Source organism: Vidua chalybeata, chromosome 5, assembly GCF_026979565.1.
Source record: "Vidua chalybeata isolate OUT-0048 chromosome 5, bVidCha1 merged haplotype, whole genome shotgun sequence".
Lineage (NCBI taxonomy): Eukaryota > Metazoa > Chordata > Aves > Passeriformes > Viduidae > Vidua > Vidua chalybeata.
In genome coordinates, this window is record NC_071534.1 from 63,090,283 (window position 1) to 63,108,304 (window position 18,022).

The window sequence follows — 18,022 nt, forward strand, 5'->3', positions numbered from 1 at the left end:
ATTTATGTCCACTACAAGAGTCAAACTGATTTTTAAGGCTGCATGTTTTGTTCTTGTAACTTTTCTCATCACCAGATCTGCCTGAATGCAGACATCTGCCTGAAGTGCATTTGAGTGTGAATTTCAAATGTATGATATCAAACACCCTATTTACATAACCTCATCTGTGAAGAGCAGGCATTAATGCCTGCAGAATTCAGTGTAGTCAGTGAGTCTGCAAGTGATCCAGGCATTTAGACAAGTAATACTGTTAGGTATTAATGACAGCTGCCAAAACCCATTATCTGCAGATCTTGTTAGGCTTGATAGCTGTGTCCAGCACTGTTCTATAGGCCATAGTAGGAAACCAGTAATCTTTATATATGACAAGAGAGCACAAGACAGAGGAACTGTTGACCAAAGTAGTTGACCCTATTGTAAAGAATGACCTGAGAGTTTTTCCAGGAGTCTCTGAGGACATGTAGGGGCAGGATTGATTACTGATTTTGTGTTCTAGGGCAAAAGGCTATAAGGTGGCTTGAAAGGCAGTAATAAATTCATGTGGCTTGAAAGAAATAAGGACAAAATGTTGTGGGTTGTAGCGTGTCTGCATAGTCAGGCTGAGGAGTTATAAATGAAGAATGCAAGCATTACTGAAGGAAAGAGAACTCTCCACATACTTGAATTAAAGAATTCAGAAGATTAATTCTTATGTGATAGTTGAGGTCGTCATCCTAACAGAAGCAAACTGTTATTCACTGTTCTATTAATTGGCTGCTGGGCACAGAGGGACAGCAAATGATCAAGTCATTGCTCAAAATGATAAGCTATACCAATTACTGTATATATTGCATATACTTGCCATGAAAGCACTCTTGGCTATTTACAGAACCACAGGATATTCTGAGTTGGGAGTGACTCACAAGGATCTTTGAGTGCAACTCTTAAGTGGATGGTCTGTACATCCAGGATCGAACCTACAACACTGGTGTTATTGGCACCATGATCTCATCATTTTCCATCCATTGCCCCTTCTTTTCATGCAGCAACAGACTAAAAGGGTTCCTAACAACCTGCGATTGCCTTTAAGTGAAAATTTAATCTCATCATTATGTATTCAGAATATCATATGCTCCCAGCTGACTTTAGAGAAATGCGCAACTATGCAAAGCCAATGTCTATGAAAAGATAATTTAAATCAGAATATCCTGGAAAACCCACACAAAGGGGAATTAAACTATTTTTAGCATCAACAATGTACTCTTTAAACAGGCAACAGCATGACTTAAAACCTAAGATTTTTAAAAAAATATTTGAGAGCAATTATTTAATCTTTCTGTTTTATTCTTACATAATTAAGCAATATTCTTCTTAAGCATTCATTTAAAAAATCCTGCAAAAATGAAAGCAAAATTTGAACAGAAATACTATTCTTTGAATATTTTTTACATACTATTTCTAAAGCTGATTTCCTTGACTGAATAAAATACTTTTTTTTTGCTGTTCCAAGACAGTACTGAAACTGCAGCATGAAAAATAACCTGAAAAAGTGAGCTGAGCACCCATTGGTCCATGATGCTTTTGGCTTCTAGGATGATACAATTTTCTGCGGTGCTATATTTAGTATATGTATTTTTACCATTTAAAAAAGGGATAGCACAAATACTTTTCAGAAATGTATTGTCACAGTTGTTGCTATTTTGAGAGGAGATTTCTTCTTGATGACTGTGCAAGGACAGAGAGAAAAATGTATAGACTCAGGAAATGGAGAAATAAAACCCCTAAGGTTTGAAGAATTTTTGGTAGAAAGAGAAAAATAGAAAAGATTTTCAAGTAACTGCAGCTGTACTTTGCTATCTTCTTTGCAAAAGTGTGATAATAAAATTGTGATGAAAACTTACAGTACTCTAAGCTTCTTTACAAAATATATTTTAAGCCTTTTGGTTTAATAAAGCTTTTATAAAATATTATGTCAATGAAAAACCATGATAAGACCTTTTTTAGGCAGAGTGCATGAAATGAGTTTCAAAGCAGAGGAAAATTTGCTTTTCTGAAGATATATCTATGTACTATTATGGTGGCAAAGAGCACTAAATGGCTGCTGATTTTAAAAGCAGCCACTTCACCATCACAGCAACGTAGGGTTCTGCCTTACATCACTCAGTTTTAATTTGTGAATCCTGAAGTTCAGATGCTCATCAGGAATATAACAGACAGCAATACTGAAATGGGTTGCAGGAAGCCTCTATCTGTCTCACCATGGCTTTCTGCAAGTGGGCAATGTACCAACAGGAAAATGAGTGTCACAAGAAGAAGGAATGCAGTTTCTGCATATTGGGAACGTCATCTGAGTTCCAAACATACTCTTAGGCTGTCTAGGGACAGACATATTATAAAGAAAATGAAGGAATTTGCAGAAACAGACAATGTGAAAAATATTGTCTCTTATGGATGGCATAACCAACCCCCCAGGTACAGAAGGGCTTGTTTCTCATTTTGAAGGTCTGGATGTTATGGATAGTGCCTGCCTGTGTAGCTAAATATGCACTACTTAAAATATTTAACACGTATTCCTTGAAAATTTCATACTAGGATTTGCATTAGGAAAGAAATAATTTTAATGCAGCTTGTTTTTTCCTCTATGTTAAAAGCATATTACTATAATTACTTCAGAAATAATACAAAATAATGTAATTTCAGTCAGAATGTTTGATGAGTAGAAATTAATGTATTAGGTAATCCATTACAGTAATTTTTGTTTACATTCATATTTAACATTTTATTGTTCTCTATATTGATGTACTTTGGTACATGGGAGGACAAAAAGACTTTTTATAGGTCACTTAGGATCTTACTTTCTTTTGTCCTAGATATTAAATAAGATTTAAATACCAATGCCTTACTGATTCATACAAAAGATTTCCTTACTTTTGGAAATAAGAAACAGGCTTCCACATCACTCAAAGATTTTGAAAATATTACTCTTTCTAAATATATTACCTTCAAATTACAGACATAAATTACAGCAAAACTCTTTGCTTTGTAGAATTATTTCATATAAGTAAATGCTTTTATTTGCTTTCTGGCAAGTAAGAAATTGAGGCAAAGAAAGCCACACCTTACAGTGTGGTCATACAGCATGCCAATGACGTCACTAGCACAAGAATTTACATCTTTTATTATCTTCTCCCTAAATCATTCTAATGCTTTCTTTCTTGCTCTGGACTTAGCAATTACTGCATAACATCTGTAATATGTGTACTCAGACTTCCTCTCAAATTGTAATTATTTCTACTTTATTACTAACAAACCCCTTAAATTACTAAATATTCACAGTTTAATTTATTTTTTCTACAACTGTCAAAGCAAAATTTACTATAAATGTGATAAAACTAATCGTTCTGACCTTGAAAAAGTTTGTTTCATTTCAAAGAGTGATCTATTTCCCATAATTATTTTCACTTTAATTTCAACTAGTTTATGAACGAGAAAAGGAAAATAGAAAAAATGTACAACCAGCTAAAGTCTAGACAGTGATGTTAAAAGAACTATGTTAGGAAATATTTAGTAATACTTATTTACTGTCTGCAAGCAATGCATGCTTTGATGGAGAGAAAAAAGCATGGGGAAAAGGAAATGTTTCTTTGAAGAAATACTGTTTATGAAAATTCATGCATTTATGTTTGAACGTGACTGCTAACTCTGTGTAACAGTGTGTGATGCAGTTTTGCTTGTTTGGTGAACAGAACACTCATTCTCAGTTAGATGCAATTATTGTCCTGTATTTCTAGCTATATCCATAACCATTTTGAAATATACATTTGTGAGGGTTATGAGTACAAATGATGGTCTCTTACATGGTGAGAGTTCTTCAGACTGTAGAGGATACTTATTATCAGCATTAAACTATTTGTGATTTTGAAATGTGCTTCACTGTAGATTCTCTAAGCCAGGGCATGGAATTTTATAGGAGAAAAGTCACACATACTGGTGTCTTAGCAGTAGATACAAGCCATGGAAAGGTATGGAAGGAAACTGTTCTCTGCACACAGTTCTGTGTGACAAGATGCTTAAATATAAAAGATATGTGGTGCTCAGATGAAGTTTACACACTTAAAACCATAAACACTAAATAAAAGTCTCAGAGGAAGGCAAAAAGAGGGGATTTGCAAATAGAAAGCAAAAATGCAAAGCATTCAACATGCAAACTAAAGGCAAATTTAATCAAATAATGGTCCAAAAACTGACATCAAAGATACAAGATTTTTTCTTGTCATAAAAATCGGTGTCCAGGAAATCTTAGATTAATATTATTATCCATTTGCAAAGCACCAAACAGCCATTGAATTTACAACACCCCAGCACTCTTCATAACAGCTCTGTGAAATGTCACAGCAGAACCCCCAAGCAAATTAAGAAAACATAAGAATCTTTCTTAGATGAAAAGCTGAGTTTGGAAATATTGTAAAGACTTACCAAATCCTTTTGTAAACTGAAGAAAACATAGGGTTTCTATTGCAGCTAGGCAAACATCAGTGTGGTTTTTTTTCTGATGGCTTAATTGTCAAATAGCCACCATTTATAAAAACCTTGATGAATCAGTGAGAGAACCCCATAAAAGCACTACCTACAACAGGGCACCTCTGAAGTAAATCTGAGCTACTGCCTGTTAAGTCCAACATGAAGATTACATGAGCAACAAGGCAATTCCCTCTGTGGGAAGGGTTTTGTCCCATGCAAAAATGTGTATCTTAATCTATGTTCCTCTCAATTGACAAGAAGAAAGAAAAACAAAATTTTATATTGGGAAGATTTTATTGAGGTCTTGGGGTTGTGATGGAGAAGAATATTAAAAGCCTTGGGAAATCTAATCACTACAGAGCTTGGTTGTTCTGGGCTTTTTTACGAGCACTGAAAGATTAAATGGCATTGTAAAGTGAAGTTGAAAGTACCAAGAACAAAACAGAAAGAAAGGCAAAAAGATTCAGGACTGTATGCAAATCCAGTACTCTATAAAATATACTTCATAATTTAAAAAAATGAATTGATCATTATTTTGCCCATTATATCTTTTTCAAATTGGTTAAAAGTCCTTTATGAGAAGAGATGGAGGAGTAGAGGACTCAATTGCTTCACACTGCTTCAGAAGGACAGTTAGGAGTTAGGAAGCTGCCAAGAAACTGAGAAAACTCTGCAGACATCCTTCCCAGATGTGAGTTAAATTTTTCTATGTCAAGGAAATCAAATATCTTCTAATTTTTTCATTTGATTCATGAAATTGGTGATAAATATAAAAATGTATATCTTAAAAATGCATAAAAATTATACATATTTTTTAAAACAAAAATGGTGGAAACTGTGCTTTGTGTTAGTTTGCATGGCTTTTGGAAAAAAAAGTGACTATGATTTCTGCATTTGCTTCAGAAACTTATGTCTTAATTTATTACCTTATTAATCTATTCCATTATAATTTTTTTTAAATTGTCACATCTGTACTTCTAACATGATTATGAGTGTAATCCCTACAAATTACTATATGAATGAGTAGAAGGGCAAGAAAAGAGTATTTCCATAGGAGGCTCTATCAGAGGCAAGGAAAGAATTCCAAATTTCTCCTAAATATGGCAAGATTTTACAGGGGGTCAGAGAATTGCCAGTAGCACTGCTCCCTTCAAAATGAGCACTGCAGGCCATGCAAATAATAAGACAGCAAATAGCACTGAAGAGCACCACCAGTCACGCACCTGCTCCACGGAGATATTTTTATAAATGACTGTCTGATTCCACTCAGGATTCAAGCTTTTCTGTATGTACTTGGTTCTCCGCTTGTACTCAGCACTGAATTTGAACAAAAGAACAAAACATTACATTAGTGATCTTTTGTTTCTTTCAGGTCTAACACAAAAGAAACCCAAAACACCCACAAACCAAAAACCAGAAAAAGAAAAGAGCTGCATATTTCATTTCTGCAACAATTCAGGGTTACGAGAGGACAATGACAGCCTTTGGGATGTTTTCTTTGGTATGCTTTTATGAGATAGTCTTTTAAAACATTTCCTGACTCTTCAGCAGGCTTGCTCTGCCTAAAAACATTTCAAGATAAAGCATCAGTCAGTATATGCACATAAACTTTGTCCTCTCATTGTAGGTATTGGGCTCCGATTCTAAATTGAGATGATAATGCATTGATTTCTTTTCCACGACCATCCCATTAGAACTTAAAGTAGCACAAATTCATTATATGTATAGGTTGCAATCTCTAATTACATGAATCCCATCTCACAAACACATTTAATGAATGCCATAAAGTAACTAATATCCTGTTAATGATTGAAACACTAATTTCTTATTGATCCTGTTCTCTGCCTATCCCTCTAACTGTACTGGAAAGAAACATAAAAGTGCATCATGAACAATTTTTTTCTTTTGTCAATAGCCAAGGACAAATGTTTGGCTGCATAATCTGTTTTAAAAATAATTTACTAATGCTTTATATTGTACTTTACATTTCCTGAGTGTGGAGAAAGCAAAACACTAATCTTAAACAGAATATAGATTCATCTAGCTCTGTGAGCTTTGATGTTAGATTTGCTTTCATTCCAATTTTAATTTAACATAAATTTCAATGGAAAACTAAAAAACATGGGTAGGAGAACACGAGAATCTTTTAATATTCTGAAAACCGCACAAGATTTAAGGTAAAGAAACTCTTTTTGTCAATCTGCAATATATACCTGCTACATCTATTACTAAACAAAAATGTTCCCAGGACTGTTCTCCAGCACTGAGATAAAATGGCACAAAATAACTTCTATATGTCATATTAGATTCTTTTATGGTTCCCCTACAATAACTTTTGGTAGTATACTATTCTCACTTCTGATTTAACTGTTTTGGTTCACACTGTGGCATGGTCCCAGACCTAATGTATTAATTCTTTTCATATGAGATTAACTGAGAAGGATCACTCAGGAACACATTTAATCAGCCAGTCACTAATGATGTACCCTAGCTGGTACCAGGTTGGAACAGTTCACATAACAGTTGGTTATGTGAAATATACATGTGGTCTACATGCATATATATGTGGATATGGGGATTTCAGCACCAGCATTTTCACTCTGCAAACTCAATTCTGCTGTGCAGTGATCCCATCTAATTAATCTGGTTTGCAGAATGACTTTATTCTCCAAAATGAGGTGGCTCTATCCAAGCTGCCTACTAGCCTGATATCTTGAAGTGAAAGGGATTTGTAGATATTTTCCCACTCATTTTTTTCTCTAGTCATTCTATGAATTTCCACGTATTTTCTTGGAAATCTTGCTATCCACTGTCTTTCAGTTTATTGAAAAATGTGAAGGCTTTTGGGACCTGTGAAACAAAGTATCTGTTCACCTCTGCTTATGAGAAGAAAGCAGTAGCTCTCCAGAGTTCAGGGAGTTCTATCAGCCATAGCACAGAATGGCAAGGGTGATTTAAAATCTAGGGGGACCAAGAGCATATGAAAAAGAAACTCTCACAAATCTATTTCTTTGCATATCTTGGAAAGAAAGTTGAAATACAAAATCTGAATTCATTTCAAAATGAGATTTTGATGGCAAATAGTAATAAGTAATGCAGTTAAAATTTCAAAGCACCTCAGTAGCCTTCTTTTCCCATTCTCTGGTATGAGAAAAGCATCCCCTGCCTAGAACATCTGTTTAGATGTCCTATGACCTACTGGTTTTAGGGACCTGCTATACTTTCATTTCTTGAAGTAAGTGGGAAAGAATCCTTTGCACACTCAGCCAAGAAAATTACACCAACACTCCCTTTCCTTTCTTGGATCTCCTTTTGCAATAGAACTTCATCACCTTTTCAAAGTTTCTGATTCTTTTTTGAAGTATGTGAGAAGGTGATTCATGCAGTGTTGAGTTCCAGAGCTTGCAAAAGATGAAATTGTTGTTAACATGGCAGTTCTGAAATATTTCCAGTAAAGTCCATGGAATATTTGTATCTAAACTGTAAGGGTGAGCTGAGCCCACATCCATGTAGGCTATGGTCTGTATTTGTGGCAAAGGGAGGCAGGATACCTTGACCTCTTCCAGGGAGGTGCAGAACCAGGCTAAGCTGGTTGGCAGATGAAGGTTTCTAGGCCACTAAAGGGAAGGATCTGGCAAACACATTAAGTTCATACCCCTGATTCACCTTCCCCCCCACAATTAACAGAGCAGCAATTAACAGATTAACAGATGAAGATGCTTTAATAAAATGCATTCATTTAACCAGTCACTGGTATGTCACTGATTATGAAATAATTTTCATTTGAAATTCAAAGAGTATTACTGTGTGAAAAGATACAAGCAGCATATCTCTTTTATTTGTATTTTCTCTCTGATTCCTTAATTATAATTTATTAATCTATAATAAAATGTACACATACAATGAAAAAAGCATAATAGAATAACTGTGTTAAAAAGTGTAATAGAATACACATATGAAATGTGTAATTTTAACATATTCATTAAATAATTTTAGTAATTAAAAAAGATACAGATGATAGAAATCTGTTTATTGGAATTAATCTGCTCACTTGTTTAGTCAGGGTATTATATTACTTTTAAACAAATTTAAAATTGGGGTTGAAATATTTCTTATGTACTTAACCTGGGCCGATATTAGCATATCTAGAGAATTGAGCTTTGTCTTATATTTCCAGGACAAACAAAGCACTCCTAATTTCAATCATTAAATTTTAAATTTGTTTACCACAAATAACTACTAATGTGATCAAGCAGATTTAATTGTCCATCTGGGCAATTATCTAGAATTATACCTGGCTTTAATGTCTATACACTGTGCAAGGTAAATAAAGAAAAATATTCTGTTTCTTTACCAAACAGAGACTGTTTCTCTTCTCTCTTCTCTTTGAACAGTGTTACTGTTCAAAATCTTGATACAGGTTCAGAGCTAATTATTTTTCAAGTTTCAGTGATTGAGAATGAAGTTTTAGATATCTCCGAACTAAATTTTTCCAGACTTCAAAAGACATTTTGCTTGTCGTCAGAGTTTGGTCTTAGAATAATACTGCACAAAGGAGCATTAACTACTTATTTCCAGTTCCTGAAATGATCTAAATTAGTAAATGAAAAACAAAACCATACCACAATTTCATGCCGCCAGAACGCAAGAGAACTCTGTAGTTCAATGTACAGGCTCATTGTCTCATTCATGCATACAGAAAATGAAAGTTGGAAGATAGTACACTCTACCTGGCATTTTGGACAACCATGACTTGTCTGCATATCCAGAATTTACAGAGGTAGGAACACAGAAGAAGCAGCATAAGAGAAAATGAGAACAGAGATGGAAGAAAACATGAACAATGGGTAGTTTCTAATATCATAATCATAGGAAATAGAGGCATTAAGAAGAATAAGAAATTTAGCATGCACTGAACTACAAATAAAAGTTATTCAGTAGTAACTCAAGTCTCCACCTTCAGGAAAAAGTCTGTGATTTTCTTTATTCCCCAAAGGCCAAGTTACATGCAAAACTATAACAGTGGCATGTTTTAAAACAATAAACCTAAACAAAACTAAAATCCAATTCTCCATAACTTGGCAACAAGTTTAAACTGATACATTATTGGATGAGCACACCTTTAGTTCAAAGTCTTATTTCTGTATCAGTGAATATACCTGCTAAATTCCCACCCATTGCTGGTGTTGCACCTGAATTTTCTATTGCAATAACTCTTAGTTCTGTTTATTAATGCCAAGTAGCAAACCTAAACTAAAAGAAAGTTCAGGTTAAAATTTGTCCTACACTTACCCTCTCCCTGGAAGAAGATAAACTTTAACAAAGGGGTCCGAATAGCCATTGTTGTCTCTGGGAGCAAGGTTTCTTGCCTGAAGGATGTGGATGATAAGGTTGCCAAGGTGTTTGTCATAGTTGATTTGAAGCTAGTGAATGCATTAAAACACAGTAGGGTTATTTTTTACTTTTAGTTTCAGAGTGATTCAATATTTCCTAAACCCTTTGAATAAAATGAGTTTTAGACCTCTATGTTTCATCCAAATAAACACATTTCAGAAGTTTCTGTCTCTTTCTCCTGACTAGAATGAGATGCTAGATCATCACACTAGACCTTGAAAAAAAACCAGAAACACCCATATTCCAGTCAGGAAAAAGCAAAGGAAATTAGAACCCTCGATGTTATTCTGAACAATGGCCAGTTTATTGAACATAAATTACACACATCCTATACACCTGGAGGCCAAGTCTGACAAGGATGTTATAATACTATGGAAAGACTCTTAGTGCTAATATAGAAGAGAGAGATTAATCAAGAGGGGAAAAGCCCCCAGAAAGCTATAGGAAGTTAGGCTTCACTTGTTCTGCTGTTCTCTTTTAGAGTGTTTTAAAAGGCTAAAGTCAATTTACATAAGAGATAACCATAAACTTGGTATGGTGTAGAAATAAATACACTGCACTATAAGAAACCCACAGTGATTTTTGCTTTAATGTAAACAGACTGGAGTTTCTAAGGAAAACCACAATAAGTGGCCAAAGATTAAGGATTGGAATGACTTTAACTATCTTTTTAGTTCTTTTGGGAACAGCAGCATTTTCCATTCTTCTGGTTGTATTTCATAATCCAACGTTAAAGACAGGTGCAAAATCAAGCATTGACTTACATTGGTGACATTTTAAAGGATTGGAGTTGAATAAGAAATAAGTTGATGGAGATAGTTTTCTACAGGCTTATTTCACAGAAGAACACAGCCAGCATCAACAACAATCTACACAGCAAAAACTACACATTTACCTGTATTTCTCCAGTGATTGGATGGGAAGCAGACTTTGCAGTTTCTGTGGGCTGCCAGATTAAAAATACATAGATTTTCAAAGTTAACTTTTTAACAGGTGTGGTTTATACTGCTGCATTGCCACAAATTAAAAAAAAAAAAAAAGTCTCCAGTTATTACAGTCAAAACTAATGGTTATGTATAACCATTAGTTATACAGCACTTAAAGTCCAGCCCAGCCATTTTGATCAGCCTTTATGCAGGTACAGAATCAAACAACTTCAACACCAAATCTTTACAATCTGACCAGACAAGGAGGTATGGGGATAAAAAACCACATAGCATTAACCCTGTCTAACAAACATGAATGCTGCCAAGAGAAAGAAAGGACCGTGTCAAATATACACAGCCATATATTTCTGTCGATATGAGAAAGAGAGAGGCAAAAGTTACTCTAATTTAGGTGAAAGTGGGTAGAAAGACTGGAAATGGTACTAAAACTAAGTGGTGTGTATAAAGTGGATTACACAATAGCAACCCACCTCATATAATGTCCTTTACTTTATTCTGTGTTTTCTGATAGTCAATTCAGCTACAACACTTCATCTTCAAATTCCTCCCCACACTTTCTGTGACACAAAATTTAAATTTTCTGTCCTTGCTTTCCTCTCTCCTTTATCATTAAACTTGTCTAGGTTTTTGACAAAAAGCAATAGAATCCTTTATGTTTCTTTCTGCCTTTTTTCCCCCTCCTGTTTGTTTGTGGAAAATAATATCACCACTTGATTAGAATCCTGAACTCACAAAAATATGCTGTTCTGTTAAATGTTGGTGTCCTTGGGCCACTCTAGACCAACTTCTAGTCTGCAAGCCATCAGTCAAGCAAGAAAGCTCTGTTTCAGTAGTAGGATTTGAAGATTTTTGCATTCTCTCCATATCTGCTTTCTTGGTTGATGCAGCAGAAAACAAATGGTGTAAACAAGGACAAACCTACTGTTCTCTGGAGACTGGTCTGGAAGCCGTCATTTTCTATTCCTCCAGATGTGAGCAGCTGCCTGACATTATTCCATGTAATTTGTATTTCGATCACTTTCCTAGAAGGGTAAAAACCACCTGCCTCTTTTGTGCTGCCAGGCAATCCAAGAAAACCTTTCAAGGCTCTTTTAAGATGTTGGACATCAACTGCTTTAAATTAGGCCAATGAAGTGTCCACATTTCCTGAGCCACAGCATGAAGTTAAGGTGATGTACTACCCTTTTCAGGTTTGTGTTGAAGAACTATTTTCTCAATCAGTCGGCTCTACAGATGAGAACTCACCAGAAAATTCACAGCTAAACACTATCACAATGAAAACACAGGAGAAAACTAGCCCAAATCTGCATGTTATATGGATATATTCACTGTCTTGTGTTGCCTTATTCTTTTTTGGTTTACTGTTTGCCTTGTGTTCCAGATGTGTTTCTTTATGAGCACAAGCTTTATCAGAAAATAAAAAAACAAAACCAAAACCAAATGCAAATTAAACTTGATTTGTCTGTAAATGCATTTGCATCCAAAAAATAATTATCATGAAAAATTTTATAAGCAGCTTCTCTTGGTACCTTACAAAGCTTTTAAAGAAGTTTAATTCATCCAATAGCTAAAATAAGTCATCAGTAGTCTATAAAATGTTCTGAATCTGAAATGAAATTTTAGATTGATACCAAAATACTCCTAAAACTTGTTAGGTACTTGACAAGACTATTCAAACAGTGAATTTCACTGATTTTGCCAAAGACAGGGAGCTACCTGAGCATCATGCAGTCTTTCAAAGTAGGGCATAAATGGCTTATATTTCTCAATACTTTACCTCTACAATGGATTATATTATACTTAATAGTTCTGACCTCAGGCTGTACTAGCACTGACAATACTGACACCACCAAAAATAACATGGAGCTAGCTGTGTTGTGGCTACAAAATCACTGCCAGCTAGTCTAAATACTGTCATTTTTCATGAGTTGGAATAGCAAGAATAATGAGTTTGCTCACTCCTAATGTCATGTAATATGGAATGTATGAGTGTGGATAATGTAGGAGGAGTTCATTGAGAAGGGAATGGGCATGATGAATTTGCATTGAGACTTCCAAAGGTAGTTATGCTGTAGTTTGTAAGGTGGACTCTGTAAAAATAAATGTGCACTTTTATGATGCTATATCACTGTTGAATCACTGTATCATTTACAAGACTGTGATTCAATACATAAAATATTCTGTTTTCTCTGATGTCAGCAGATCTAAAACTGATCATGAAGAATTACCCATATATGTTAATGAAACATCAATAATTTAGGCTGAAAGAGACCACTCAAGGCCATCTGGTCTAACCCCCAGCTCAGAACTGGGCCAGCTTTGAAGCTGGTTCTGTATTGAGAGACAGAGATGCAAATAAATATCTTTCTTTATCATGGCCTCAGTGAGGATTAATTTGTAAAGAGGGAAAGTATTTCACAGTTGAATTTTTAGAAGCTAAGGGATCAGAGGATTTAGAAAAAAAAGCAATCCATTCTTCATATTAAATGTTTCTATAGGTAATTTATATCCGGGATGTAATCTTCACCATAGAATCATTATGCATTTACACTACAAGAGAAACAGGTCTGTACAAGATATTGTCATCTCAAGGCTTCCAAGAGTTAAATCTCTCCTGCGGTGGCTAATCAATTTCAGCCTAATTACTTTTGATACTCCCACATGCACTCACACACCCTGTGTAAGAGATGGTGCTTTGTAATGCCATCACACCTGCTCAATGACGACCATGCGGTGAAACTGATTAATGCCAGGCTTTGATCACTATGCACTATCACCTTCTGTAGTAACAATAAATATGAGAAAACTGGCACTGCAGAATATGGCAGAGACCACAACAACATTTCTAGAGTGTATATTCTATACAAAAATCCTTTAAAAAGTACTTGCTAAAAATAAAAACAGTTGCAAAAGCAGTTTGGATATTTAGTCTGTCATGATACTTTGGCAGGGCTGCAGCCTGCCTAGAAACGCTGTCAGCCCAAGGCAAAGAGCAGTTCCAGAAAGGATGAGCTTTCTCTTCTAACAGAGCTCGACACCATTATAAACTTGGCCTGAAGTCAATGAACAGAAACTATACAAGTCAACAAGAGCTATGCTTGTTATGAAAGAAATGCCTCTCAACATGATTTTCACAAATAAGCAAAGAATGTTTTAGATATTTACCTGACTAGTTCTGACTTTTGCATCTCCTACATAAAGGCATTAGTTCTAATAATTTTTTGTTTCATCTTTATAAGCTTAGAGCACAATTTTCATAAAAGAATCCTAAATCCTCTGTGAAGCCAGAAATTAAATGTATGCATCTAACTTTAGATGACCTGGTACAGAGCCAAAGCTGGGAACCTAGTCTCCTCAAGTGGACAGAATGGGGCACCTCTCCGGGATATACTGCACAGCAAGGACTTATTGATCTCCATACTGTGAATTTAGGAGTGTGATTCATCTCACCAAATGTGAGATCTACATTTCAGTGTAGATGGTGGCATGTGTACTGAGCCCTGCTCCTGCTCTCTGCATGCAGTGCTTGCACTGTGATGTCAGGTTTCACCCGGTCACAGGAACTGTACTTCAGAAACTCATTGTTCTCAGTGGCAAAAGCCATGCACATGGCAAACAAGTTCATATGTAAATGTATACAATATCCAGAGTATGCTGTAGTGAATCTAACTATTGACCTAAGGATGAAGCAATTCTGCTACATCCCTGAAGTTAGATCCAGTAAATATTGGCATATGGATTTAACTTATGCGTCACACACCTGAATTTGTTTGTAGAAAGTCTATGGGCATTGTGGCAAGACAGAATTACTATCAAAACCAAACTGATCAATAAATATCTTACCAGTTTTTAATAAATTGCTAGATGAAAAAGATTTTTGTGTTTCCTCTCACATGGAAGTTATGTTGGCATGTCAAAGAACTGTCTGAAATGAGCAGACACCATTTGCTGGTTCTGGTTCATGCAGTACCTAACTCATCTGTCCAAATCACAGACATAGTTTCAACAGCACAAACCTAAAAACATAACTGTAATGCAGTAGGAACATGACAGTTCCAAAAATGAATAAAAGGTGCAGAGTAATAAATGTTTAGAAAGCACTTTGTTTGCAATGTGAAGCATTGTAAGTGTGTCAGAAGCTGGATATTCAGGATAGCAATCAGCAGTCTTGCAAATAGCTTAAGCAAATGCAGTCTTCAAAGAACTGAGTTTCACTTCAGTTCTTGACTTTTTTGACACAAAATGCAAAAATGTGACAGATGACTTTATGACCTAGTTTTCAATTTTAACTGTGAAAAAATGCTACTAAATTTCCACTCTTCCCTTTTTAGGTGTGCAGATGCACAAAAACTTCAACTGAGGAATGGACAGGATGTGGCAAAGAAAATGAGAAATTATGCTTGACAAGTTCACAGGAATTAGCTAGTGACAAAACGCATTTTAATGGCAAATGTTTTCAATTTCAAATTGTTTTCAATCCTTCCCTGGCTTTCAGAGACTTACTATTGCTATGATTATTCATAGCTTGTAACACTTTGAGCAGTAGTTTAGTACAGAGAGGAAAAATTAGGGTCTCAGCACTATCAGCTTCTTTAGTGGAAATAGTACCTCACCACCATGTAGGATGCACTTAAAAAGCAAGAGCAACAAAGGCTGTAAAGGGCAGTTATTTTGTTTAACAATAATATTAAGTTTTCTGTTTTTTTTTTTTTTTTTTAGAGGAACAAATCTCTTGGATAAATCATGTAATCTTTCTTTATGTCCAGATTAAATATCTTAACAGTCATATTCATTGTTATCCAGGATATGAGTTTTCCGAGATGTGACAGGATTTCTTGCTACACTAAAGGAGGTAAACAGACAGATTCTTCCTGTCATCAAAATGTTCTTGCTTCATAACTTGGAAATTTCTTACCTTGCTGCTGTGCCGCTTTTTGCTCACTGAGGGAGAACCAGGCTGACCAGGGCTAGGAACAGCACTGGAGGTGGCAGAAGTGGTTCCAGAGTGGACATGAGATCCCTTTTCCACTCCTGAAGTAGCAACCAGAGGCGACTGCTGTAGAGAAACCTTTTGGAGCTCTGCAGCCAGCTGCTTGGGATCAACCCCTGGGGACTTCGCTTTATCTACTGGATTAAAGCAAGAGAGCTTTGTATTGATAATTGTCAGCACATCCAGATCCATGTTGCTACAGTACAGGGACAGCAAAACAATCCTTACAAGTTTTCATATCATCTGCCTGTATACTTTGAAGATGCAAAAGGCATCCTGTGAAAAAAAGACATCTCTCCCTCAGCACCGGCATCCCAATTCCGATCTTTCTGTGCTAGTGCTACTTACTAGTGCTCTTCACCAAAAAAGCTTTCTGAGGAGGTACTTCTAGGTGAAAAAAAAAACCAGCATTGCTGATCATGTTGAATCAAACTGGAGCAAATTACAGTTTTAAAGACTGGCCAGTGCTATCATTCATTGTTTGAAACTGGTCCAGTTTCACTAAGTATCTGAACTTTCTTGTAGAAGGTTTAGATCTCATTTTAACTTTTTAAAATCAATTGGACATTGAACAGAACTGCTCCGGAGATAATTTATACAAAAATAAAGAGAAAAAAGTCTAAAAACTTTACTACCACAAAGTAATCAAAGAAGAAAATATGTAAACAAATGAAGGCTAAAAGCCCTGATTCATCTTTCCTTATTACTCACACCGTTGTGAGGCTTCTGTAGTAGGAGTCTGATTTCCCTCCCTGCTGACCAGAAATGAGTGGGAGGAATTCACCCTTTGGAGGTAGCAATTTCTATTTAACACAGAAATTAAGTCAAGTAAGTCTCATATGTGCTAGACTGAATAGAGTTAAAAGAATGCTAGCCACAGCTTGGTTCCCAGGTTCTCAGAAGTAAGAGAGGTTTAAAATGAGACTTCAGCCTTATCCTGCCTGCTTGGCTAATTCATTTTTCTTTCAGAGAAATGGAGATTGCTCCCTTCTAAAGCACAGTCTGCCAAACCTCAGAGGTAATGGCAATAACTCTACAGAGTTGTTCCAACTTAGAAACCACTATAAGATTGCCAGACTACGAGGAAACGTGACTGCAAGAATGGAACAATTTTCTTCTCTTTCAGTTCCTTCTCATGTTGAGTTTTACTCTAGTTTTTGTCCTTTCTAAAACTGATTTCAGTGTCTTTCAATGTTTTTGGTGGTTTTGGTCTGCTCACAAATTAAAAAAAAATAACATCAATTTTCAACTAAAGGTAGCTTGATGTAAAGGTATATTAATAGTTAGGAAATTTTACATGTCTAGAAAATGGAGGATTCAACCCAGGTAATTTAGGTACTGGTTGATAAAAGAGCAGCCACAAAACCACAGAAGCCAGAGCAGTCCCACTAAATGGTGAGTGAAGCAAACTTTATCTGCACTGAGCTTGCTGAGGGGGTGCATTACTAGTAAGATTGTGGAATTGTAATATCTAAGCTAAGTTAGCTTAGATATGACTGATACAATGACTGAAGCCTGCAGTTGTGGTATTGATTGAACAGCAGGAAATCCCCCCAAAAGCACTGCCATCATAGAGCTCAGAAAACAAAACTGAATACTTGCTATTGCATCCCTGTATCCAGTAAATACTGTTTTTTTTGTCACTTATAGCAGGCTGCAACCCTTGTTTTAGGCTAACAGGTACTTTCATCAAGGTCTTTTCCAACATTGACAATTCTATGGTTCTATGATCCATAGAATTAGGACCTGTGTGTTTTATGGACTTGCTGCAGTTTGCTGGGAGCTTTGTTTTAGCCTCTCTGGCTGCAACTGTCTATGACCAGATGTCTACAACCTAAATTTGTCTGAGTTACACTTCACCTTGTATAGTGGTGTGGTATAGTGCCCATTCTTCATTATTTTTACATAGAAAGGCACAGCTGTAATTGTACTGTGCAGACTGAAGTATTTATGACTCCAGATTAATAATGCAGTTTATAGGAGCAGAGGCCTGGGGTGACAGTAGAGTGCTGCAAGGTTTGGACACAGGATGGCAGATCCCCTTGCTGGGGACACCAGCAAGGTGTCACTGGCCAGGTACTGACACATGTGCAAACCCAGGGGCTGGGCAAAATAAAATTTAGGAGCAACAGAAAGAAAAGGACAACAACATATCACATGTAAACTTTACAGTATCCAGCACAGGTTCCTC

The 18,022-nt window shown here is 35.9% G+C and overlaps 1 protein-coding gene across 1 annotated transcript in view; it reads right to left on the reverse strand.

Moving 5' to 3' along the window:
• The window catches only part of PCLO (piccolo presynaptic cytomatrix protein), a 311,393-nt gene that overhangs the window by 61,256 nt on the left and 232,115 nt on the right, over nucleotides 1-18,022 (reverse strand). Inside the window, exons 13-17 of the mRNA XM_053942472.1 lie at nucleotides 15,757-15,968; nucleotides 10,790-10,840; nucleotides 9,793-9,923; nucleotides 9,231-9,257; nucleotides 5,724-5,817 (exon numbers count right to left, since the gene is read on the reverse strand). Coding sequence (XP_053798447.1) covers nucleotides 5,724-5,817; nucleotides 9,231-9,257; nucleotides 9,793-9,923; nucleotides 10,790-10,840; nucleotides 15,757-15,968 — 515 coding nt within the window. The remainder of the gene's footprint in view (nucleotides 1-5,723; nucleotides 5,818-9,230; nucleotides 9,258-9,792; nucleotides 9,924-10,789; nucleotides 10,841-15,756; nucleotides 15,969-18,022) is intronic.